At 42.7% G+C, this 27196-nt stretch overlaps 1 protein-coding gene across 9 annotated transcripts in view; it reads right to left on the bottom strand.

Moving 5' to 3' along the window:
- KIF13A (kinesin family member 13A) overlaps nt 1-27196 on the bottom strand; it is a 219129-nt gene that overhangs the window by 131550 nt on the left and 60383 nt on the right. For 8 of the 9 annotated variants that reach the window (XM_086706170.1, XM_086706172.1, XM_086706173.1 and 5 more), the window contains exon 3: nt 2449-2461. The exons of the other annotated variant lie outside the window; for it this stretch is intronic. In XM_086706170.1, coding sequence (XP_086562296.1) covers nt 2449-2461 — 13 coding nt within the window. The remainder of the gene's footprint in view (nt 1-2448; nt 2462-27196) is intronic. 9 annotated transcript variants of the gene reach the window in all.

The following is a 27196-nucleotide window of genomic DNA, read 5'->3' as shown; positions in this document are numbered from 1 at the left end:
TTCTAGGATCGCTTTGATCCATTTTTAGTGCTTGAGATTTCCTGGATCACACAAAGAACTCATAACCACACAGGAATCCATGTGAAGACTGTTTATTTCTATTTCATCTTTATACTCCAGCCAAGGCTGGGTCTCAATCCATTCCGCCAAGTCAAAGTATAAAGAGTTTACCAAGGACTCCACCTCTGGAAAACTCTGAGCTCTAACATTTTTGTCCTCCTCGGCTCCCCAGACCCCATGAGGCTGTCAGAAACACTACTTTGCCTTTAAACTGCTCTGTCTGAATGGGATACACCCAAACACCAGGTTCACTCCTCTACATTTCTACCTTCTCTTCGATCTTGGTTTGGTAATTCTTCACTAACTTGGTAGTTCTCCAGTGCCTTCAAGCACAGGTTTTTAATATTAGGTCCAGTCCTAGCTATCCTCGGATCTGCTGAAGTCAGAATGGGACCCTTCATCCTATGACTTCCACAAATATTTTGCCTCTTATGGCCTTTAACACAATTGACTTTATATTAAATTGTGCATGTTACCCTACCCCCATTAGAATGCTAGGATCAGGTCTCATTCATGTAGTATTCTATTCCCTGCCCAGAACAATTATTTGCTAAATTGAACCAACCAGTCTTCTAAGATTTTGCTAATTTAGCATGTCTGAATCTCACTGTTTTAAATCCATAAAATTTCATGTTTATATAATCATCATTAAAAACACCATTCCCTTTCCAATTTGCTTTCAATATTTCAGTTTCTGCAAGAAAAGGCCTTATTTATTTTAATGTCTTTTTAAAAAATATGACTCTATTGTGTCACTTATTTGATTTTAAGGTGATCTTTATAATTCTCAGGTGTGTCTTACAGTATGCATCTATAGATTTCAATGTGGTGATTTAATATTGATTTTATTTTGAAAATTTCATGATACTTCATAGGAACTATCAACAGAACACCTAGGAAAACCAGTAAGCTCTGGTTTTCCAGAGCTGAATAGAAAGTAACCTAGAAAATTCTTAGGTATAAAGAAATCAGTGATTTTTTTTTTTTATGTGTTTTTGTGCCTCTTTTTAATTTCACTGTGAATGTGTAGAATTGCTCAGGATTTCGTTGCCTTTTTCTGTGGGGAAAGAATTAAATGTATCACAAGGATGGCAGTCTGTTTTGAAACCTCTAAGATCAAGAGTGAGGGAAGGAAGAGCTGCTTAAGGTCACTCACATCTTTCTGAGTAGCAGAGACACTTTTTTGACTGCAACTTTTAGGGACCATGTCCACATCAATAATTGCTCAGGGAGAACCTTCTAATTCCCCAGATTTGGCCAGATGCCAGTGCTTACATTCCTATAACATCATATATTTCCTCTTTCTTAAAAGACCTCATATTATTTGTTGGATATGTACCTTTGCTGGAGTTGAAACTCCTAAGTGCCAAGGACAATTCCTATATCTCCTTCAATAAACATAAAGGGTAACATTTAGCATTTTGCTGAGTTTCCATTACTCTAAAAGCTAAGTTAGACTTGCCTTCATAGCCCTAGATGCAAGTAAGCCAAATCTATTCTGAATTCCTTACCCTCCCCAGCATGTCTTAGATTCTGACCAGACATTGTGTGTTGGGTGTGTAGCCTGTCTTGACTCCTTCTCAGGAACCAAAGCTATATAACCAGCCTTATTGGTGAGGGACTGGTTGAATTTCTCCCTCCTTTTGGCACTAAGTGTCCCTTGATACCCAATAAAATACTCACCAGTAACAAAATCAGTCTTCAATTATTCAGGAGTTGATCATTCAGATCCCCTCCTTCTCATATTCTTTTTCCCCACCTACTCTCTAACCCGTAGGTTGCTCACTGGTAAACATACCACTGAAGGCTGGCCGGAGCAAGGAGAACGATTCCAGCCAGTGGACTTTGTGAGGCCCAAGAAACTCCAATGAGAAGCCAGAGTTTGTGGATGGTTTAACGCTACCTGAAAGTCTGGAGAATTTTCCTGATGCTATCAACTACTCTTGGTAGGGCATAGAAAAGATCATCTGTCCCTGTCAGCAATCAATCTAGGCTGTTACCAGTTTTGTCCTTCCATTCTCTAGGTGGTGATTCTCTATGGTCCCAGCTTCTCCGCTTACTCAATGTGTGAATTAAGACACAGTTTCATCTCTCTGAGCCTCATTTCATCATTGATAAAATAGAAACAGTAAGCTGACGGGTTTGCTCTGAGGACCAGAGCATTAATTCCAAGAAAAAAATAATGTATGAAAGTGCTTTGTAAACGCGGACGGCATTCCAATTTTATATCATTACCGACATTAATTGTTTTTTCATGGTTTAAGTTTTAATGGGAACGCCGATTTTTCTTCTCAATGGGAGAGGTATTCCACGTGGGTTACTGTGATGGATGAAGTCCTGGATATGTGCACACTTAATATGAGTGTCAAATTCCATTTCAGTGCTTACCTTGGGAGGTTTCCTTAATGATGGAAACAAAAAATTTCAGCAGCAGAAGTAGAAAGGGTTGTCAACACAGCAGCCACATCAGAGGGAAGCAATGAAAAAGAAAAAACATAACGGAAACTCAGCATCTTGGTAACATGGTCTGAAGGATACTCTACAAAGATGAGAAGCCAAATTCACTTTGCTGCCTGAAGTGATAAACTATTATATTTGCTCAAAAATATATTACAGGCATAATGGGTTTCTTTCCTAGTTTACAGAGAATGGATTCAGTCACTCAGAGGTATTCTTAATGATTCTAAAAAATGCCAACAGAAAAGCATCCAGATAAAGAAAGCATGTACAATCATATTGTACCTGGTCAAACACTTTTAAATTAATTTCAACATTTAAATTTTCTTAAATTGGTGTTACAATATATGTATATTTCCTTTGATAAATATTCTAATTCACATGGGATTTTTTTCCCCATTTGAAAGCCACAGTTCTCAACAATTTTCATGTATTTCATCACTGAAGAGAAACTGAAGAGCTAGCCTCCTCCCATAACCAGCCACACAAGCACATTTTTACATGTTAATATCCCCCCAAATGACTGGAATTGCCACCTGGAGAAAATTCCGAAAAGCAAACCGTTTTCAAAGTAACAAACCAGTGGGCTGACTTGCCTTGTAAACGTTTTCCATGTATATGAAATTAAAAAGCTGAACTATGATTTTTATAAAATGTGAGCCTCTGACAGTTAGTTCTTAGCCTTCCTGATGTGGGTGTTTTTAATCAGCCTCCAGTATCATCAATACATAAACTGTAAAATTATCGTTAAGTAGAAATGGGGGAGTTTTCCCCGTGGCTTTATTCCTTCTTCACAAGGAATAAGACCTGAAGGATAAGAAAATGGATTTTCCAGGGCACAGGGCATGGAAATCAAAAGGTACATGCAAAAATAGCACGGTGACCTTTCTCCAGCATTGGGCGCAGCACTCCTCACAGAGCTCTGAGGGCCCCAAATAAAACCCGGAGCTCAGCGGCAAGGAAAGAATGTCTATGCATTCCAAAATCAGGTGGGCAATCCAAAGTTTTAAACAGAGGGAAAGAAAACCATGACATTCCATAAAGATGAAGCTTTATCATCTTCTTGAAATTGTATGACTGAGCTTAAAGGATCCTTTACGTCATTACTTCAGACAGGCATAATGGGAATGTGATTTTTTATCGTCAGGTTTTAGAGGGGACCCTATCTAGAAAAACTGGTATTTCTGGCTGCCATCAAGTAAGTGTCAACATTCTATCTACCCTTTCAAGCAGGATAAACATTTATGGATGTTATACTAAAAATGCACAAGTGCTTTTAATCTAAGAAAGCCATGGATCTTTGCTTTGTGCATAAACTTAAAGGTTTCTGCCAAGAAATTTTCCTGAAGTGGAACACTGTTATGGAAGGCATCTGTTCTGAGCAGGTAGAACAATAATGAAAACAGTATGCACAGTACTTTTGACTAAACCTTCTCTAATTTTGCTTGCCTTACTTTTTAAAAGCCACTAAATTTTTTTTTAAATGTTTTTATTTATTTTTGAGACAGAGAGAGACAGAGCATGAACAGGGGAGGGGCAGAGAGAGAGGCAGACACAGAATCCGAAGCAGGCTCCAGGCTCTGTTTCACAGAGCCTGATGCAGGGCTCGAACGCGTGGACTGTGAGATCATGACCTGAGCTGAAGTCAGATGCTCAATCAACTGAGACACCCAGGCGTCCCTAAAAGCCGTTTAAATCACTGCTTTACTTAACAAAGGACAGACGAGTCACTTGGGTTATAATAAGGCAATCATATGAAACAGCATGGACCAAGTTAATAAAATAAACATTTTATGTGAAGGCTGTGATGAGTCAAGCAATCTAATGGAGGTCGAATGTGCTAACAGGAATCCCAGGGGTCTCTCCAGAGTTTTTGTGTGCTTCTTTCATGCTACAACTGTATGACAATCATCACCAGCAGCAAAGTACCAGTGCTGTTTCGTAGTCAGTAGTATATTCACCCCCTGAGCTGTCTAACAATAAAGCTATCCTATCTTCATTGACATGCCAATATGGTTTGCCTTATTCTTATTAGGAAACCAATCCTGTTTCAGCATTATAAGTATTGCAAAAAATATATATCCCTTTCCCTTAGAAAGACAGCATATAGGAATGACAACATGATTCTGCCACCTTTCTCTGTTCTCTGGGATCACTTAAGAATAAATGGAGAGGGGCGCCTGGGTGGCGCAGTCGGTTAAGCGTCCGACTTCAGCCAGGTCACGATCTCGCGGTCCGTGAGTTCGAGCCCCGCATCAGGCTCTGGGCTGATGGCTCAGAGCCTGGAGCCTGTTTCCAATTCTGTGTCTCCCTCTCTCTCTGCTCCTCCCCCGTTCATGCTCTGTCTCTCTCTGTCCCAAAAATAAATAAACTTTGAAAAAAAAAAAAAAAAGTTTAAAAAAAAAAAAAAAAAAAAGAATAAATGGAGACTGGGGAGCATGGGAAAATGGGAGGTCACTACATGGACCTGCTGCTACCCAAATTTATTCATCGTTTAATTTAGAATAAAGATCCTTACCAAAGAAGGAAAAGTAAGTCACTTAGTGTACCGAAACTGTACTTCGTTAATCGGTAAACCTTTCTTGAGATGTGAATGAAGAGATGAGCAACTAAGTGATCCTAATTCAGAGCCAACATTTACTACCCCAATCCCCAGAGGCCACATGACATTCATGGTAGTCATGAAGAAAAATTTTTCCATTATGAGTAATACTTGTACTGCAACCAAATATAGTATGTTATCCTTTGCAAAAAACCAATAGGATATTACAACGTAAAGATACAAGTTTTCGCACAAATGTATGAGAAAGGATGAATAACGTAAACCATCTATCAGAAACATAATCAATATTATCTTTTTTAAATTAGGTCTTTGTTGATTGTATCCATAAGGTCTTATCAACAGTTTCATCTAACTCTCAGTAACATCCAGCTTATCGTGGATACCAGCATGGCTCAGAAAGAGGCAACATCCTCAGCCAAGCAAACATTCAATCAACTACAAGAACAACCTCTTCAAACAGACCTCACTGACCTACAGACACAGGCTTGGTTGCTGACTCATCAGAAAATGGAGCATTCCTTGGGGCGCCTGGGTGGCGCAGTCGGTTAAGCGTCCGACTTCAGCCAGGTCACGATCTCGCGGTCCGTGGGTTCGAGCCACCCAGGCGCCCCGAAAAAAAAATTTAAAAAAAAAAACAAAAAAGAAAATGGAGCATTCCATCGACACTTAGGTAAAAGTATGCGTGTTCCTGACCACTCTCACTGCCCAACTTGTCATTCATTTTGAAAAAGTCCTTGTTTTGGGGCGCCTGGGTGGCTCAGTCGGTTAAGTGGCCGACTTCGGCTCAGGTCATGATCTCGCGGTCCATGAGTTCGAGCCCCGCGTCGGGCTCTGTGCTGACAGCTCAGAGCCTGGAGCCTGTTTCAGATTGTGTGTCTCCCTCTCTCTGACCCTCCCCCGTTCATGCTCTGTCTCTCTGTGTCTCAAAAATAAACGTTAAAAAAATAATAATAAAAAAAATAATAAAAAGTCCTTGTTTTTAGTCATGTGATCCTCTGTAAGTTATCATGAGACTTTTTGTGTGTGTATTCCAAAGAAATAAACTGAACACAATTTGTTTGGAAGCCAGTAAGGTTGTGTTTCTAGATCCCAGGATTTGGAGAGAAAATAAGGAGGTGCATGCCGGGCTGGCACTTAATATACCCTCAATAAATGCTGGCTATTATGTTGACTGCCTCTGTGTGCCAGGTTACCTAAGGATCATATGCAAAACTTAAAGAGTGAAATAAAATAGAATGAGGGGGTTGGACTAGAATGTTTCCAATCCCTTCCTACGCAGGAACTGTTTCACAGTAATGAAACCCTGGTGGGAATTATTTGAGCCATTTCATAATTTTGTACGGTCCATGAAGAAGAAAGGGTTTTCTAAATCAAATGTACTATTTTCAATTAGTGAATCATATCAAATTTTTCCCTAACATTTATTATATGTTAAAATAAATGGACTTGATGGGTACTGAGGAGGGCACCTTTTGGGATGAGCACTGGGTGTTGTATGGAAACCAATTTGACAATAAATTTCATATACTGAAGAAAAAATAAATAAATAAATAAATAAATAAATAAATAAGTGGACTTCTCCCCATTTTCCAAAAAAGAAAGAAAGAGAAAAAAAAGAAACGAAGGAGGTACAGTTCTACATGGATAGTAGCTCTATTTTACAGAACACCAGAGCTGCTTTTCTCTCAGGATAAGCAGGGCAGTGAATCTCTTCAAGGTCACCCACACCAGGTATCTGACAAGTCCTGTCATTTCCATGTCTTTATCCCACTTCTGTCTCCCCAGTCTGCCTGATTAGATTTCCCCACTCTCCAAGACACAGCTCAAAGCTCAACTCAACTGTGTCAAATCCTCAAACGTTGTGTGAGGAGACCACCTTGGCCTTTACCACCTCTGATATTATACCCCAAGGATCTCTATGGTCAAAAAAACAGCTCAGCACTTACCAGCATACATAAAGCCCTTCAGTAATTTTGTCTATATTTGAATCTCCCTGAAAGCAGAGGTCATGCCACATGTTCCTCTCATGACCTCGGCCCTTGATCCTACATATTCATGCAGAATGGAAGGCACTGTAAGAACTCAGAACTAAGTTTTTACATTAGCGAGTTAGACATAATCCAGATGTGAAGATTTTCTTCGATTACCACCACAGCCCCAAAATGTGGGGGCAAAGACTGCTCGCATTTAATAGTAGTGAGGACTTCAGCGATTATTAGAAAACGTAGACTCTTTTCAATGACTTATTTAAAAATAGCTATTTCTCTGCACCAGCATTTCATATAGAGAAGTTCAAATCCCATGTTAACAAGGGTCAAACCCTCAAAAGTTGCAGAGGTCAATTAAGTTCAGAAAGGCAGTTTGGTAAGACTAGAGGAGACACACACACACACACACACACACACACACACACACACACACACACACACACAGAAACAGGACTGTAAGAATAAGGTAGACCTATACTGGGCCAGCTCTTGAAATAAGGAGAGGGTACTTAATTTAACAGGTAGCCCAGACCTGGAAAGTTTAACAAACAAGTGAAACGAAGAAAGCAATGTAAGAGGCTATTACAGCAATAACCCTAGATAGCTGTTGTTCTTTCCTCATACCTCATGTTGGAAGACTTATGGGAGAAGGAGTCTTCTGTCCATCACTTTTCCCTATCAACTATAGTTAGCGCCTCAGAAGTTAGATGGCCAAAGGCTCTAGTGTGCAGGGGCCCTAGCACTAGTCAGCGCTTTGGCAGACAAGACGGATCCGCGTCTTGCTTCTGAAACAGGAAATTCTCTTCCATGTGTGTTTTATTGACTGAATGTCAGAAACTGCCACAACCTCTATCTGAAGATATACAGCTAAATGACATCTGACTCCTGGAGATTAGTCCAAGGATGTGTATTTTATGAAGTCCCTGATCACTTCCACTGTCACATGGAGAACAAAACACAAAGTCACCTAAATTGTCCAAGTACTTTGTTAACCTTGTTTATTGAGCACCAATTCCTACGCTGCAAAGTACAGGTGCTCTCTGAGGGGTGTTTTGGGGAATGAGACACGGCCTCTGGCCTCAAGAAGGTTAACACCTTGTGAGAGGGACAGATACATACGCGAATAACTGACACTAGCAGACTGTGACTGTCACAGCACACATGGGAACAAAGCTATATTCGGTCACCAACTATTGAACACCCACTGTGTGCTACTTTGTTGAAGTACAAAGATAAATTAGGGGCGCCTGAGTGGCTCAGTCCGTTGAGCGCCCGACTTCGGCTCAGGTCATGATCTCACGGTTCATGGGTTTGAGCCCCGTGTCAGGCTCTGTGCTGATGGCTCAGAGCCTGGAGCCTGCTTGGGATTCTGTGTCTCCCTCTGTCTGCCCCTCCCCCGCTTGCACTCGGTCTCTGTCTCTCTCTCTCAAAAATAAATTTAAAAAAATTAAAAAATAAACTAGATATGTTGTCTTTCGAACAGTAAACAAAACTTATAGACACAGATTACAATACAATGTGATGTGCACAGCAACAGATTCAAAGAGGGTGAGATCGGCTGAAAAAGAGAGGAAGGTTCTCAGAAGAGAAAAACCCTGAGGATAATTTAGAAGGCTAAACAGAGTCACCCACCTGACAAGACAAAGAAATGGCATCCCCATAGGGGGAACTGTCTGTGCACAAAGAATCAGAGCACACGGCCCACTTGAAGACCAGAGATCGTAGGACAGTTGCCAACCTGAGCAGTTTGGGCCGTAGAAGCAGAGACGCTGGGACACAGGATGACATGGGATTGGGGTTTTGTCAAATAGGTGGGTATAAAGGTTCCGCTGCAACCAAGATTTATTGACCACAGTTTGAAAAGAGGTTTATAAGCTTGTGTACCAAGTTAATATATCCATGTATTTAAAACACAACAAGCACTCTATGAATGATAAGGGGGCTACATATTCATTTTGAAGAGCCTTTGAAACCTTCTTCACAAGAAGAATGTAAATGTCGGGGCGCCTGGGTGGCTTGGTCGGTTAAGCGTCCGACTTCAGCTCAGGTCATGATCTCACGGTCCGTGAGTTCGAGCCCTGCATCGGGCTCTGTGCTGACCGCTCAGAGTCTGAAGCCTGTTTCGGATTCTGTGTCTCCCTCTCTCTCTGCCCCTCCCCTGTTCATGCTCTGTCTCTCTGTGTCTCAAAAATAAACATTTAAAAAAAAAATTAAGAAAAAAAAAAGAAGAATGTAAATGTCAAAAACATTAAATTCCATGACAAAGTCTGGTTTGAAAACTTTAAAAAAGAGTTAGCAGGTTGATTATCAAGCTCACAGGAAGCTACAGCAAAATTTTCTGAATGTGCAAAGAAATCAGTTCATTCAATGGAAGTGTTACCAATGAGAGCAGACTTCAATTTTTTAAGTTTATTTATTTATTTTGAAAGAGAAAGAGAAAGAGGGAGAGAAAGCAGGGGAGGGGCAGAGAGACAGGGAGAGAGAGCATCCCAAGCAGGCTCCACACTGTCAGCACAGAGCCCGATGTGGGGCTCAAACTCACGAACTGTGAGATCATGACCTGAGACAAAGTCCGACGTTCAACCAACTGAGCCACCCAGGCACCCCCTTTGCAATTTCTGTAAGAAGTAAAATAGGGTCATGGTAAAGGGTCACGATTTCGAGCCAGACAACTCTAGCTCTGCCAGCATTTGGCTACGTTGACCTTGGGCAAGTTTATTCAAGCCCTCTGAGCCTCAGTTTCTGTGTCTGTAAAATGGGGAAGCACTCCTTCAGGACCAATGAAGGATGACAGGTGATGGCAAGGCTAACATTACACACAATGGGCGCATGGTCATGGCTCAATAAATGTTAGATGCAAGTGCTGCTGGTACAACAAACAGCTCTCCTGGATGATACATGCAAAATGTCCACATAGCTCAAAACTCAGTTTCCTCTGGGGAAAAGTTCCTGAGAGCTGAAGAATGACAGCACTGTGTGTGTGTGTGTGTGTGTGTGTGTGTGTGATAGAGAATATTTATGAACTTAAAAATACACTCTTGGGGCGCCTGGGTGGCTCAGTCGGTTAAGCGTCCAACTTTGGCGCAGGTCATGATCTCTCGGTTCACGAGTCTGAGCCCCGTGTCGGGCTCTGTGCTGACAGCTCAGAGCCTGGAGCCTGCTTCGGATTCTCTCTGTCCCTCTCTCTCTGATCCTCCCCACTCACACTCCGTCTCTCTCAAAAATAAATAAATGTTTAAAAAATTTTTAAATTAAAAATAAAAAAATATATATATTTTTAAAAAATACGCTCTTCAAACAGGGAGAACAGAACATTGGTAACTGTTACAGCACAACTAACAGATACATGGATGGTCATTATGTTCTTTTTAGAAGGTTCAAGATGTTCAAAATGTTTTCAATGTTCAGAAATGCATTTCCGAGAAAAAAGAATGCTCAAACATTAAACTGAATACAAAAGGTTCTGAGTCTTAGACGTGCTTGCTGTGGAGACGAGAATGACCGTGAGGGTCGACGGCAGTGAGGACCACCGGATGGTATAATCAGAGCCGCCAGATCAGGGGGAGGGGAGACTCTGGACTCTGCAAGGAGCCCCGCCCTTCTGTTGACTCCAGTAAACAGTGATCGAGAACCCTCCAGGGATGCACACTCTCCATGCTGCACTGATTTCTGCCTAGGAGGGCACTTCTAATAAAACAGGATTGTATCTCTAAGGATTGTATCCTCCTTCCTAATGTATAATAAAGGAAGAGAAAGAATAGAAAAAAACTCCCCTTAGAGATAATTAGATAAACATGTATAAAGTTGGACACCTTCACAAGCACTAAGCTGTATTAATTTTTCTAGAAAAGAGTCAAGAGCAGGTGCGTAAGTACAAACACTGGAGCACACCTCATCGAGCTGATCACACCTGACGTCTGTTCAAGCACTGGTGCCCTGAACGACAGGGTGAAGAAAACCCCTGACAGCTGGCAAAGTAGCCACGGGAAGAATGAGGCGAGGTTTTAAGAGACTCTTCATTAAAAAATGAGCTCATATTTAAAAACGTGCCATTTATTTTCTCCGTCTATTATGTTGAGGTTATTCACCACAACACTCACCGAAGGACCTAGAAGCACTACTTAAGGACTGGAAAAGCTGGCAGTGAAAAAAAGCAGGGCTCCCTCCGCAGAAGAAACAGAACCCAGGCAGCAAACAGATTTGGTTCCCTTTCCTACAATGGCACCTTGAATTTTCAGGCGAGAACCAAAGAGCAGAATCGCATTACCAATGTAAGATGCACCCTATAGGCCAGATGAATATTTACAGTTCACCACTGAAGTCCACTGAAATAAGAAGAGACAAGGTGATTAAAAACAACAACTGCCATTCTGTTAGTCACTGTTAAAACATTTTCTGCAATAAAGACATATCAACTTCATAATAGAAGCAAAATACTTCTGAAATAAAGTAATAGCAAAAGCTTACAATTACCACTGGAGGATTCCTAATTAATCTGCACTTTACAAATTAATTGCATTATTCTAAAATTCTGAGGATTCTAAAGAATGTCTCAGGGTTGTAAGAGTGGAGGACACAAACACAATCTAATTCTAATCTTTTTATTTTATCATAAAAAATTTTTTTTTAATTTTTTTAATGTTTATTTATTTTTGAGAGACAGAAGTGTGGCACAAGTGGGGGAGGGGCAGAGAGAGAGGGAGACACAGAATCCAAAGCAGGCTCCAGGCTCTGAGCTGTTAGCACAGAGCCTGACGCGGGGCTCAAACTCACAAGCTGTGAGATCATGACCTGAGCTGAAGTCGGATGCTCAACCGACTGAGCCACCCAGGCGCCCCCCCCCAAAAAATTTTTTAATGATTATTTATGAGAGAGAGAGAGACAGAGTGCAAGCTGGGGAGGGGCAGAGAGAGAGGGAGACACAGAATCTGAAGCAGGCACCAGGCTCTGAGCTGTCCGCACAGAGCCCGACGCGGGGCTCGAACCCACAAACCGCAAGATTACGACCTGAGCCAAAGTCGGACGCTTAATCCACTGAGCCACCCAGGCGCCCCTATTTTATCACTTTTTTAATGTTTACTTTTAAGAGAGAGAGAAAGAATGCACAGGGGAGGGGCAGAGAGAGAAAGGGAAACAGAGAATCCCAACCAGGCTCTGCACTGTCAGCACAGAGGCCTACACAGGGCTCAAACCCATGAACTGTGAGATCATGACCTGAGCTGAAATCAAGAGTCAGACATTTGGCCAACTGAGCCACCCAGGTGCCCCCAAAATTCGAATTTCTTACATCATTATTTTCTTTCTGCACAGTTGTGTACCATATGCTTGCCACCCAGCAAACACGAGTTTTAACAATATAGGCCAATACCATTTCCACTCACTAAGCAGGAAGGCATACAACGGGCACCAGTTATCAATAGAACTGACTGAAGCCCCTAGTGTGCATCAAATGGCTTACACATAATTTGTATCCAATGGAGTCTAGTTAAAGGACTCAACCAACCAACCAGTGGGTTCCCAACCTCTCCCAATACCAGGTTTCTTCTCTGCTAGAACACTAGTAACTGTAAATATGCTTCCAATACAAATGTTGTTGGCTAAAACTATTTTTTTTTTAATTTTTTTTTCAACGTTTATTTATTTTTGCGACAGAGAGAGACAGAGCATGAACGGGGGAGGGGCAGAGAGAGAGGGAGACACAGAATCAGAAACAGGCTCCAGGCTCTGAGCCATCAGCCCAGAGCCTGACGTGGGGCTCGAACTCCCGGACCGCGAGATCATGACCTGGCTGAAGTCGGATGCTTAACCGACTGCGCCACCCAGGCGCCCCTAAAACTACTTTTTAAATAAACAAAATTAAAGTTATTCAGGGTGAGTCTAAAATCTAAAAACCCTAACTTCAGAGGAGGGGAGAGGGCTAGGGGTTGAGCCAGTCACCAATGGCCAGTGATTTGATCAATCCTGTTTCATCAATCATAACAAACCTTCATAAAAATCCTAACAGGTGGGGTTTGGAGAGCGTCCAGGTTGCTGACCAGGAGGTGCTGGGAGGGTGGCGCACCCAGAGCAGACAAGGAAGGCTGTGTGCCCTTCCCACGTACCCTGCCTTGCACATCTCTCCCATCTGGCTGTTTGAGTTGTATCAGAATAATAACAATAAGCCGATAACCTAGGGAATAGTCTTCCCGAGTTCTATGAGCTGCTGTAGCAAATTACCAAAGCTGAGGAGGGTGGGAACCTCAGTCAGTCAGAAGCAGGGATGGAGGAGGAGGTAAGTCCTGTGGGACTGGGTCCCTAACCTGTGGGGTCTGACAATGACTCTAGGTGGACAGGTGTCAGAATTGAACTGAATTGTAGGACACCCAGCTGGGGCCCACAGAAAACTGGAGAACTGCGTGGTGTGAGAAAACCCATGCACATGTGGTGGCCAGAAGTACTGAGAACAGAGTAGCAAAACACAAATGGTTACTACCTGCACAAATCTGGAAATATCTCCCAGCCCCGTGCTCCTCATAGTACAGTGTGAGGCTGAGGGCAGTCCGTGAACTATTTGCTACCAATGCTGAAGAAGTGAAACATCTCTTCCAAAGTACCGGCCACTGTTACCCTCCTTAGAGATAACATGCCACGATGCCGTCCCTCTCTGACATTTACAAAAGTATGTGTCCCTGATGGATTGGGGTTGAAAAGGAAAAAGAAATGATCCTTTGGGAGGTTTTTTTTTTTTTTTTTTAATGTCACCCAGAAGCCAAGTAGAGTTTCAAAGGAAAGTTTCATTTCTACATAATCAGCTGGCTAATAATAAAAAAAAAAGATCACAGGGGCACCTGGGTGGCTCAATCAGTTAAGCATCTGACTCTTGATTTCAACTCAGGTCATGATCTCACAGTTCGTGAGATTGAGCCCTGCATCGGGCGCTGCACTGACAGTGTGGAGCCTGCTTGGGATTCTCTCTCTCCGTCTTTCTCTCTCTCTCTGACCCTCTTCCACTCACGCTGTCTTGTTCTCACTTTCTCTCTCTCTCAAAAATAAACAATTTGTTTAAAAGATTAAAATGCAAAACTTGAGGTTAAATCACAAGGATATCCACAGTACCTACTAATCCAACCTAACGATACCCGTACGTACATCCCTAAAATTAAAATGGGCGCACGAACCAATGAAAGTTGTACAAGTTACATGACATAATTCATGGACTCATGATCATCAATAACAGCTTCCTTGCCTTTTTTTTCCTTCTAATATTGTCAAGGGAAGTCACACCTGAGTTGTACCTCCTGCCTAACAAAATGTGGCCAACCACAGGTGTGGGCCATGGCCGCCGGGAAAGCCACGGGCCTGGCGGTCTCTGTGGAGCATTCTCCAGGCCACTTCAGGGAGCTTCTGCCCCTCATTGTCATAGCTGCAATTCCCAGCGGGAGGAACCTGCAGGAACTCATACTCGCTTAACCAAAACAAAACTGAGCAGAGGAAACATGGCTCTTTTGCAATTTTCTTGCTGTGTCCTCAAAAGTATCATGCGGTGAGGCTTTGGGAAAAATGCAGCACAGAGCACGGATCCTTGACTTAAAATCAGGAATTAAGCTCCTCTGTGAGGCCATGCTCAGGCTAATTCTCAGTCTATCTGCTACTACTAGACTTGGCCCCAGTCAATACGCCATGTGGAAGAAACATACGTTTATCTGGTTTACTCCTTTCTCTAACATTAAGTCTCCATGTATGTGAGGCTGTATGTACCTCAATAGCACACACTTACGACAGCATGTTGATGATCATTTAAATTTTCTACATTAGGGAGTCAGAACCACACCTCATGCTATGTGCAACAGCTTCACAAAAGCAAGGATATTAGCTGAATAATCCTAGTGGGACAGACAACAGCCTGTTATGAGTCCAGTCCAGTGTGGTGGTGAACAGCCAGGAGGGAGGAAGCAGGAGGTCCCCTTCTTTGTCTCCACCACTTTCCACGGATGTGGCCTTGAATGTGAGGGCGAAATGAATGAGTATACACGAAGCTCTTAAGGAGAGCAGGATTATTTACACAGGTGATTCACAAATCTCCCACCTTCGGCCATTTATTTTACCTACAATCTTCTTTCCAGCTCCCAGAACAACAGCTGCCGTTGCTGACAACAGATGCTGGTGGAACTCTGGGAGCCTGAAGGACCCACCACCTTGAGGTCTGTGGGATGGACGCACACCTGACTCAGCAGCCCACATACACTGTAAGACAGCTGTGTGGGATCATTGCATTTCAAAGTCACACTGAGTTGAGGCACGAAGACAGGAAGATTACAATTCCAGTAACTCCCATCTCTGATACAAAAGAGATTTGGGGAGGCATGCTTCCTGGCAGGATGGCATCCCTCACCCCTAGCTACAACACAGACATGGATGTTGCATATGAGCCCCTGGCAAAAACTGTGTTTGCAGGGGCGCCTGGGTGGCTCAGTCGGTTGAGCATCCAACTTCGGCTCAGGTCATGATCTTGCAGTCTGTGAGTTCGAGACCCGTGTCGGGCTCTGTGTTGACAGCTCGGAGCCTGGAGCCTGTTTCAGATTCTGTGTCTCCCTCTCTCTGACCCTCCCCTGTTCATGCTCTGTCTCTCTCTGTCTCAAAAATAAATAAACATTAAAAAAAAAAAAAAAAACTATGTGACAAAAGCCACACTAGTGGCGAGGATTAGTGGCAATGTTATTCTTTATATTAGGAAGCGTGAGCTGAAAAACTTTCATCGTGAACAGCAAACTAAGAGCAGTTTATTTTTAAAGCCCAGATATATCTAAAAGCATTTAAGGCAGGATCCATGGACTGATTTCTAATTATATTCAACCTCAGCACTACAAAGAAATGAGCTATCAAGCCCCAAAAAGACATGGAGGAAAGTTAAAGGCATATTACTACGGCAAGGAAGCCAATCTGAAAAGACTACATACTGAAATATTTCAACTATGTGACATTCTGGAAAAGGCAAAGCTATGGAGTCGGTGAAAAGGTCTGTGGTTGCCACGGGTTACTGGGGTCAGGGGAGAGGGGATGAATAGGGGATGAATAGGATTTCCAGGGCAGCGACAATATTCTGTATGATACAACAATGGATATACATCATTACACATTAGTCCAAATCCAGAGAATGCAACACCAATAGTGAACCTTACCTCGTATTAACTACAGACGTTGGGTGATTACGATGTGTCAGTGTAGATTCACCAATTATAACAAATGTATCACTCCGGTGCAGGATGTTAATAACAGGGGAGGCTTACATGAGGGGAGGCAGGAGGTAGATAGAAAATCTCTACCTTCCTCTTAATTTTGCTATGAACCTAAAATAGCTCTTAAATTTTTTTATATTAAAAACAAATTTTTTAGCTAAGCCAAAACAAACACACACCTAACTACCCTGCATATGTAAGCTCCCCATAATGCATGCCACCATCCCAGAGCAGAAGTGGCTCCAGGCAAGCCTGAGACTGACTCTTGGTTTCCGATTGCTAAAATACGATTGTAATCATGCTACAAAGTCCTTGAGGACACCTGCCACATCTGAATCATTTTTATTATCCCCATACTACTTAACAGCATTTTCTTTGCATGTACTAGTTACGTAGTTGAAAACAAGCAGATCTTGTACCCATTAGGCAAACTCACATCATGGACCTAATGAACACCATTATGGTGGAATTATTGAGAATTAAATGCTCTCCTCAAAAGTATAAAGGACTTTGATCATTTGTGGAAGATACTTAGATATTCAAAACAACAGGAAAGTCCGAGTCAATTGATAGGGGAAGGAAATGTCTTTAGTCTAAATGAGATTCCAAGATATGGACAAGAGGCATGAAGGTTAGCAGATTCTCCTCCTAATATAATGCTGAGAATTAGGAGCAAAAGAGCAACAATAGTACTGAATTAGCAACTGAGTTCTGTCCTTTAAAAAGGCAGGAAGAAAAGGAAGGAAATGTGTTCATCTGTTACAGACTAAACTCGTAATCTCAGTTACTAATCCAGGCTTTGAATGGGCCACACCAATCTCAAATAGAAAAACAAAATTTTCTACAGCTGGACACTGTACCCATCATTTCATGAGGCTGTCAGTGGGCTTGCTGATGCTGTCCCCAAGGCCACCAGAGACTGGTTCCAGAACACTTTACTTGTGTATTTTATGGGGAAAAGGGACAGTGAGGGGGGAACTAATGCTACTGAGCATCTGTCCATGGCACATGGTTCTCAACGCTGTATTTTATTCACTCAATCCTCATCACCCATTTCCAGATGAGTAAACTGTGCCACAAGACTAAGTAAGTGGTGGATTTAGGATTAAGACCTAGTTCTAGATCTTTTTTGGTGTATTCCTTTAACCCCACATCTAACCTTGCCACTAGGATGATCTTTAGGAAATAAATTTCCTGGGATGCCTGGGTGGCTCAGTTGGTTAAGCGTCTGACTCCTGACTTTCACTCAGGTCATGATCTCACAGTTTGTGAGCCCTGCATTAGGCTCTGTGCTGACAGTGTGGAGCCTGCTTGGGACTCTCTTGCTTTCTGCTCCTCCCCTGCTCATGCTCTGTCTCTCTCAAAGATAGATAGATAGATAGATAGATAGATAGATAGATGATAGATAGATAGATAGATAGATAGATAGATAGATAGATAGATGATAGATGATAGATAGATAGATAGATACATAGATAGATGATAGATAGATAGATGATCAAAAAAAGAAAGAAACAAAATAAATTTCCTACCCTTCTCCTGGTTTAACATCCTATGATGACTCCCCATTGTACTTGGAAAAAATACCAAATTCCTTTATGTCATCTGTAGGACATGGCCTCTGTTCACCTAATGCAGCTTCCTCTTCCCTCTTCCTGCCCACCAAGAACTCAAAAAACTCCTGCCTCAGAGCCATCACATGAGCCGCTCTCCGTGCGAGGAATGTTCATCCTCACACATGGCACAAACGTCACCTCCTCAGTGACACCTGGGTGGCTCAGGGGGTTGAGTGTCCGACTCTTGATTTTGGCTCAGGTCATGATCTCACGGTTCCTGGGTTTGAGCCCCACATTGGGCTCTGCACGGACAGTATGGAGGCTGCCTGGGATTCTCTCTCCCTCTCAAAATAAAGAAACATTAAAAAAATTGTTTTAAAGTAACCTCCCCAGAGAGGTTGTCCCTGACATCCTGTCTCCAAGTCTCCTGCTACTTGCGCTATCCATTCTCAGGCACCTGTCACACTGTCAGTGTCATGGACTATTGCCCATCTTGTCCACTACAGTGGGGCTGTCCACAGGTCTTACTACCATCTCCCCCATGCCTGCCACATGGTGAGCTTCTGGTCTGGTCAGAGACACCCATCTCCTGCCCATTCGGAGTGTCCCCAGGCAGAGGCTGGGTCACATTCTCCTGGTTCTTTCCTGTCTGGTCTGCACAGCGCTTGATATGCAGGAAACGACTAACGTTTACTGAAGAAACAAACACATACATAAAAAATAACCCCAGGACAATCTACCAAGAATGGAGATGCCCACGAGGCCATTTATGATGGCCATACCTGAAGAGGAGCCTATTTTTATATAAATAACTGGGTACGTTTATTTTACTAGTGCAGAAAAGGGATTGTTTTATGCTGGCTAACCACTCGTTTGAACGTCCTCTGAATAAGGATGTGTTTACTGGCTTTTTATTGGGTTACTCAATAGCTCTTCAAATAGCAGGTACTGAGTAGAAAAGCTAATTCCCGACTCTGGGGCTCAGGGGGCACACGTATCAGATGAACAGTCTGGAGCCACCTTCTTCAGGGGGAGAGGCCATCGCTCAGAGAAGAAAGCATCGGCATTTCGGGGCATCTGCCCGAGAAGCCCCTGTCCCTGGCCTCACTCCCCGTGGCTTGCTCCTCTCTCAGGGAGCTGCCCCCCTCAACCCTGCACCACCTCTGCTTACCCTGTCACCCTGTCACTCTGTCTACATTACTCTGTTTCCTTCACAGCCCCTTTCACCATCTCAAACCATCTCATTTATTGACTTGCTTACCGACCTGCAGACCTGCTCCCCTACATCTACTAGTGACAAGATCCGTGGAAACAGTGGCTTTGTGCATCTTGTTCCCATTAAGTTCCCAGTGCCAAGAACACTGTCAGGCACAAAACCGATTAATACAGATCTGTTAAGAGAACAGGTGAATGAATGTGTGGGGTCCCTGCTCACATCACCAGGTTACATGTGAGGCAGTGATGACGCTTCCCTAAATGACTCCACTCTTTGGCGTTTAAATACCAATTAGACAGACACACGTTATTGTGTTTTCACAAATGCTCTATTGGGGAAAATTTCAAACACACAGAAAGGGAGAGGAAACAGAATCATACGACATCACACATTGTCACACCTCGTCCCATCATATAACAACATAACACAACAAGCCCATCTTCAACAATTCTCACTATGTGGCCAGTCCAGAGTTATGGCTATTAGAGAATTTCAAAAGTTATGTTCATGTCCAAGCCGAGGTGGATTCATATTCAGTTTGGGAAACAAACCAGTGGATTATCAATTTCCTTAGGGCTCACTACATTTTACACAGTACCAAGAACAGGAAGCTCTCCCTTTCTCAAGGGCCTTGACCCTCCTGTATCCAGAAGAAATTCAATGAGCACCAAAACCAGAAGCTGAACAGCCCCAAGGGGTCGGCCATGTCTCCACTCCTGGTGCATCTATTCTGTGGCTGTTTTTACTCACTCTGATGTCACCTGCATTAACTAGCTTTCCAGCACACAGTGGACAGGACAGCCAGCATGCGGGGCTATGAAGGGATGCAATGGCAAGACAGGGTCTCCCGACAGCCCAACACCGTGACAAGAGAGAGGAAGCTGGGAGCAGCCCAAGCTCCTTTCATCACATGGAAAATGACGGATGTCCACGATCACAGCCAGCAGCCTCTGGCCTCTGCTTAAGACAGATGGTGCCTGGGAGGCTCAGTCAGTTAAGTGTCTGACTCTTGATTTGAGCTCAGGTCATGATCTCATGATTCGTGAGTTCGACCCCACATCGGGCTCTGCGCTGGCAGTGTGGAGCCTGCTTGGGGTCCCACCCCCCCCCTTTTAAAGTAAATAAACTTAAAAGAATAAATAGTTTGGGATTGAGTTTCTCCAGTGTTTTGTTTCAGCATTTTGGTAGCAAAGGTGTAATTACACGGACTTGTCATTCAGTCTCAATCCCTATTATACGTTCAAGGCCCAGAGAACACAGACCAGTGACCAACAGAAGACAATATACACCCAGCAAGGCACAGAATGAAATCTATCATCAGCAGGCCTCACATCTGTCCTAAAACAGGTCTTAAAAAAAAAAAACAACCAGTGCCCTTCACACCTTCCTCTTTGCTTCTGCGCACTTACCAGAAAGGGAGGGAGGGACAGAGAAGGAAGGAAGAATACTTATTTGTTCTACGATCACTGGGAAGAACAATCATTTTCATTAGTATTTGTATACACAAAATCTTCCTCTGCCTGAAGGAATTCACAAAAAAATAATCTTGGTCTGCACCCTCTCTGTTATGCTCCTTTTGTGGAATATCATCCCGAGGCTGATGAGTATCTTCTAAAACCTGACACCTTATTCTCCCCGTCTATTTACAAAAACGACTTCACCCTACTCTCATTCGCATGCACACCAAACTGTTTGGCCTAGATATTCTAAATCGAAAAGCACCCTTAGGATGCCTGGGTGGCTCAGTCGGTTAAGCTTCTGACTCGGCTCAGGTCATGATCTTTCGGTTCACGTGTTCGAGCCCAGCATTGGGCTCTGTGCTGACAGCTCAGAGCCTGGAGCCTGCTTCGGATTCTGTGTCTGCCTCTCCCCTGCTCTCTCTCTCTCAAAAGTAAACATTAAAAATTTTTTTAAAAAACGTTCACATCCTCACTCGAGATTAATAGACATATCTTACACGATTAGAAAATCCCATAGCAATCCTGAGATTCTAGGTAGATGGAATCAGTGTAAACAATGGAGAATATATTAAAGATGCCTTCCCCCAAAGAGTTTTCAGAAAAGGATTATTACTGCAAGACCCCCCAAGGGAAATGGGGGAATTCTATAATCAAACATGTTTTTGAACTCCTGCCTCTACTAAGCTCCCCATTTAAATATCCACAAAGCAGGACAGTGTATTAAAGGCTCTAAGAAGTCCCCCAGCGAAGAAATGGATTTAACTTTATTTTACTGCAGAATCATTTTTCCCTATGTGGCAACCATGAACATCAGCTTAAGGGAACACACTTCCAGGAAAGCTGAACCAGTCTCAAGTTACAATAACCAGCTAATATAGAAAAACACAGTCGTGCTCTACACTTCATAGAGGATAAACATACTCGGAGACCTACTTTCCGAGTGTCATAGGACTACAACAATGACACCAGTAACCCCTTAGAGTGATCTTTCCAGAAAACTTTTCTAAACTTGAAAATAAATGCACCCAGCTGAGCTTTTTAGTAGAGCTTTGGTCATTTCCACAGGGGTATTTTCAAACGAAACAATGGGAGTGCCCCTCATGTGACTCCCTCTGTAGGAGGCACAATGGAATAGGACATCTGCCAATAACTGATGAGAAACAAGGTGGGGAGGGAGAGGAAGGGAGAAGAATGCCCTTGGGACGGCCAAGTGCAGGAAGGAGACAAATTCTAAGTGTCTTCCTGTGTTCTAAACACTAGCCTGGTTCTAGTGAAAGCATCTGGGTTCCTAACTAGCCCCAATCTACCCAGAGCTCAAAAACAAAAACAAAACAGATTAGCCCTAAAAGGAGTGTGGCAATCACAGAGAAGGGCTCATCCACAAGACCTGGTCTTCACTTCCAGACCTAGGAGAACTAGGTCAAGAGTGAACAACCCCCAGAGAAGTCAAAACAAGCCCATTCTCTAGAAGGACTCCAGAAATGAGGATGTCCAGTATTCCCAGCCAATGACAGCAAACGAATTGGAAATTCCCAACCCTGACTCAGGGAATTTGCCCAGAAAGCGGTCAATCCTTGAAATTCTAAATGGCAGGTTGATTTGCTGAATTCGGGGTTCATAACATTTTCCAAATACCCGTGAAGAAACACCCCGGAGAACAGTGAAAGATACCGTGACAATCCACACAATACAATTCCTCACAGCACTGCAAAAACACGAACTACAGTTATACACACTACAGAATCTCAGAAACATGGTGGTAAAGAATGAAGTCCTGGGGCACCTGGGTGGCTCAGTTGGTTAGCATCTGACTTCCACTCAGGACATGATCTCACAGTTTGTGGGTTCGAGCCCTGCGCTGGGCTCTGTGCTGACAGCTCAGAGCCTGGAACCTGCTTTGGATTCTATGTCTCCTTCTCTCTCTGTCCCTCTTCCCCACTCGTGCTCTGTCTCCATCTCTCAAAAATAAATAAATGTAAAAAAAAAATTTTCTTTTAAAAAGTAGTAAGTCCTGAATAATAACATGCAGCATGATTCAATTTATATAAAGCTCCCCAATAAGGGCAAAACTAAACAACATACTGTTTGTGGGGATACATCTAAATGTAAAACTGTTAAAAAAAAAAAACAACAAAAAAACAAGGAATAATAACCACGAAAGTCAGGAAAGTGAGATTATTTTTAAGGCAACAGTCCTTTTTCTGTCTGCTCTTAAGTATAGGTAATCTGCTTCTTCAGCTGCATGGAGGGTGTGCAGGGGTTCATTATTATTATTATTATTAGTCTTTAATTGCACGTTTTATGTACTTTTATAAATAAGATGCATTTCACAATTTAAAAAAATAACCAGTGATTCTCCTCAAGTCCTTAAAAAAACAAATTTAAAAACTAGAGCATATGATATGTGGAATTTAAGACACAAAACAGAGGTACATAAGGGAAGGGAGGCAAAAATAATATACAAACATAAAAATATACAAGATACAAACCAAATAGTACACAAAAATAATAATAAAACAGGGAGGGGACAAAATAAAGAGACTCTTCAGTACAGAGAACAAACAGAGGGCTGCTGGTGGGGCTGTGGGTAGGGGGATGGGCTAAATGGGCAAGGGGCATTAAGGAGGACACTTGTTGGGATAGCACTGGGTGTTATATGTAGGGGATGAATCACTGGAATCTACTCCTGAAGTCATTATTACACTACATGGTAACTAACTTGGATATAAGTTTAAAAAAAAAAAAAAAAATAGAGCAGATGAGTCAGAAGACTTCAATTAGCAGAGATTCCTCAACCATGGTCAAGTCAAGAATGCCCCTGGATTTCAATAGTCTTTGCAATTAAAACAGGAAATTCCGTGACATCTTCCCTGTTCCAGAGACCTGGAGGCTGCCAGACATGAGTCCCTGGTGGATTTTTTTTGGTGGTTGGTAGTCTAGATTTTTCTCATGTTTGTAAAAAGACAATCTAACAGTACCCTTCCTCACAATGCTGAGTGAAGGAACACAAGTTTCAAACGAGCTACTCAGACAAAAAGACAAGGGACAGAGAAAAGGCAGCACACCAAACCCTTCACAAGCTGCCCTTGAAGAATCACATAAAAGGCCTTGAACCCTGTCCCAATTCCCTCCAAATTCTCCAATCACCATTTTACCAGTGTCTGAGCTGGGAATATGTTAGCGGTCTTCAATTCTGATCTCAGACGTCAGGGCAGACACAACTCTCAAAACTCTTTCTCCCAAGGGGCACTTGGGTGGCTCAGTCAGTTAAGCATGAGACTCTTGATTTCAGCTCAGGTCATAATCTCATAGTTCATGGGATCAAGCCCCTCATTAGGCTCTGTGCTGACAGCATGGAGCTTGCTGGGGATTCTCTCTCTTCGTCCCTCTGTGCCCCTCCCCAGCATGCACACACTCCTTTTCTCTCTCAAAATAAATAAATAAACTTAAAAAACAAAACTCTTTCTCTAAGATTCATCTAGCATAGGAGCCTCAGGAGGGTAACAACCAGTATTCACGCGGTAAGGTCTTTTGGGTTGGCCATATCTAATCCGGTAGTTATCTTCCACACCTGGACCCAACAACTAACACTTGGAAGTATTCAAAAATCTTTTACTTTATAAAATATGATTCTAGAATTTAAAAACTATTTTTATTTAAAACTTTTGGAAAAAAATCTCAGGATCACTGAATAAGTGAAAGATACCATCACGAGCAGAGATTATATTTGTAATTACATATTTGAGATGCCATTTACTAACATGCTTACAAAAGCGACATACCCAGGTTCCAGCAAGACCCATACTTGATTCGGAATGCTTTCCTGCCACTAATTACAACACTCATTGCAGATGCTTACAACAGACATTTTTGGGATTTTCTGTACAATTTCTAGTCTTGGACTGAAATAAGTTACACTAGGGGCCCATATGATGCTCTCAATGCTGTTAATTTAAAGCTCAATGTATCAGTGTGCCTTGTTCTCCTTTTTTTCTGATTTAAAAGTTTATGTTTCTCCTGGGATTAATCAATAAAAAGTTCTTTTATAAACCCTGCAGATTTATTAGTCACTCAAGTAGTAGGGCTTGGCAGGTAAAATGAAAAGTCTATAAGCAATAAACAAAACTTCTGCCAAGGACAGTCTCTCTCTTACATAAAGCTTGAGTTTATGTTGAGTAAGTATCTTTCTTTGCCCAAAGAAAAAAACTGGTCTCTCTTACAAACACAAGAGAACCAGAGCAAAGTTACAGGAAGGACAGCATGATGATGTGAGAAGGCGGCGAGGGTGTGTGTGTGTGTGTGGGGGGGGGGGGGGGGGGGAGGGTCCTGAAAAGTCAAGTAAGACAAAAAAGAAACAAAAAAAAGTTGTTAAGAAGCAAAGTCTCCCATGTGTAGATGGAAGTATACACAGCATAATTATCATATTCCACGCACAATTTTTTCTCTTATTGCTGGTTGTAGGTGGGTATGAAACAAACACTTAGCTGGTTCAGAAGTGACAGCAACAAGTTTCTACAAGACCCAGTTACCTGATTTCCCCTATACCTTCTGATGTACAATATCTGAGAAGACAGGAGATAGATGCATACAATGTTAAGAAAACTTATTATCTTCACACATGATCTCCATATTTGAATCAAATTAAAGCCACCCTCCCTCTGAACATGCTTTCCAAAAGAAAAAAAAAAATCAGCAAATGCTTCAAATCCCTCCATCAGATATCTGATAGAAGATATTCAAGGCAGAGGGCACTGCACATCGAGTCAAGTACATGCTCAGGGCTGGAGAGGTGAACAAGCAGTCCTACTCAGCACACATTCTGGAGTCAGTGCTGGGCGATATGCTGAGGAACTGGTGTGAGGTGTCGGGGGAAGAGAGCAATCAATGAGAAAACCAACATCTTACACCTGAGCAAAAGGAAGACCAGGGCTGCCTTTTACCAAAATGGAAAGACTATATAGGAAGAGCAAGCTTGGTGGAGGAAATCAGGAGTTTGTTTTTACACATGCTAACTTGGAATGCCAATCAGACACCTAATTGGAGAAGGTAAGCGGGCAGTCTAGATACGCAGGAGACCAGAATAAAGACGACGCTTAAAGGTATGGACCTGGATGAGATTCTAGTGTGTCTTGTGCAGAGCAGACCCGCCTACTAGACAGCATGAAGTGAGGGTTTCTCCATCACTCTGAAGACATGGTCTATTGGGAGTTTCACAAGAGAGAGAATATTCCCTGTGCACTTAGGAGACAGCATAAACAACACATTCCTATGGGCAGGGGCAGCTGATCGCCAGTGTGTGCCTATGTGTAGAGTGCATTTAAACAAAGCACATGACCTCAATGCTTAACTAAGGAGAATGTGAGGGGGTGCTTGGGAGGCTCAGTTGGTTAAGTGTCTGACTGAATTTCAGCTCAGGTCATGATCTCTTGGTTTGTGAGATCGAGCCCCATGTGGGACTCCACGCTGACAGCACCTGCCTGCTTGGGATTCTCTCTGCCCCTCCTCTGCTCACACTCTCTCTCTTCCTCTGTCTCTCTCTCTTTCTCACTCTCTCAAAAATAAATAAATAAACTTTTTACAAAATTAAGAAATATGTTTAACTGCTGTCACTGAGAACAGGCCATCAGAAGAATGACAAAGGCAAACACTGTTATCTCTTTGAAGAGTTTAACACAGGTGTAAAAGACATTCAGATGTGATTTTGCTCTGGAAATTATTTTTTTTTTTCAACGTTTTTTATTTATTTTTGGGACAGAGAGAGACAGAGCATGAACGGGGGAGGGGCAGAGAGAGAGGGAGACACAGAATCGGAAACAGGCTCCAGGCTCTGAGCCATCAGCACAGAGCCCGACACGGGGCTCGAACTCACAGACCGCGAGATCGTGACCTGGCTGAAGTCGGACGCTTAACCGACTGCGCCACCCAGGCGCCCCTGCTCTGGAAATTATTAATGAGGAGGATTCCTGGCTAGGAGAGAGGAGAGAGGCAAATCGGAAGGAAAATCTATTTTTAGTAGTACAAATAGTGACATTGATTAAAGATGTCAGTTATTTCCACCTTGCCCTGAACCAACTCTTATGAGACCCTCCTGTGCCCAGAGCACCGGAAAAGGCAGCCACATTTATGGTGTCCTTATGTAAAGTGTTCGTCTTATGATGAAGATGTCAGAATCAAACATGTAACTGAAGTGGTCATTATGTCCAAGTTCCTATTAATTCTGAGAAGAAATGTAATCTTTATCTTTTGATAAAATATCAGGTTGCCAAGAAATTCAGTTCTCATAAAGTTCCATGAATTCCTAAGTTTATCTATTTCCTGGTGCATTTCTTAGAATACAGTTACATGATTTTTCTGGTATTCAAAACAAAGTTTCACTAGCTGCTTCTTGGCTGGAAGGCATCACCACCAGTTACACACTCACTGGGAAAGCAGAGGACCAATAACAAGACAAACTTTCTTTGGGGCACTTGGGTGGCTCAGTCAGTTAAGCATCCAACTCTTGACTTCAGCTCAGGTCATGATCTCTCAATTTGTGGGTTTAAACTGAAAGGGCAGGCCTATGCCGGCCGACTCCATCTTGTTCTGTGTCCTTCACCTAGACCAGGCCTCCACCCCTTGAGTAACCTCCTGCTCACCCGTTCCAACTTCCTGGTCAAAACACGCCCAGCGACCTGCGTAACA

This window comes from Puma concolor, chromosome B2, assembly GCF_028749965.1.
Source record: "Puma concolor isolate L17-30 chromosome B2, mPumCon1.1.hap2, whole genome shotgun sequence".
NCBI classification, from domain to species: Eukaryota; Metazoa; Chordata; class Mammalia; order Carnivora; family Felidae; genus Puma; species Puma concolor.
This window is presented reverse-complemented; position numbering and strand designations above follow the sequence as displayed.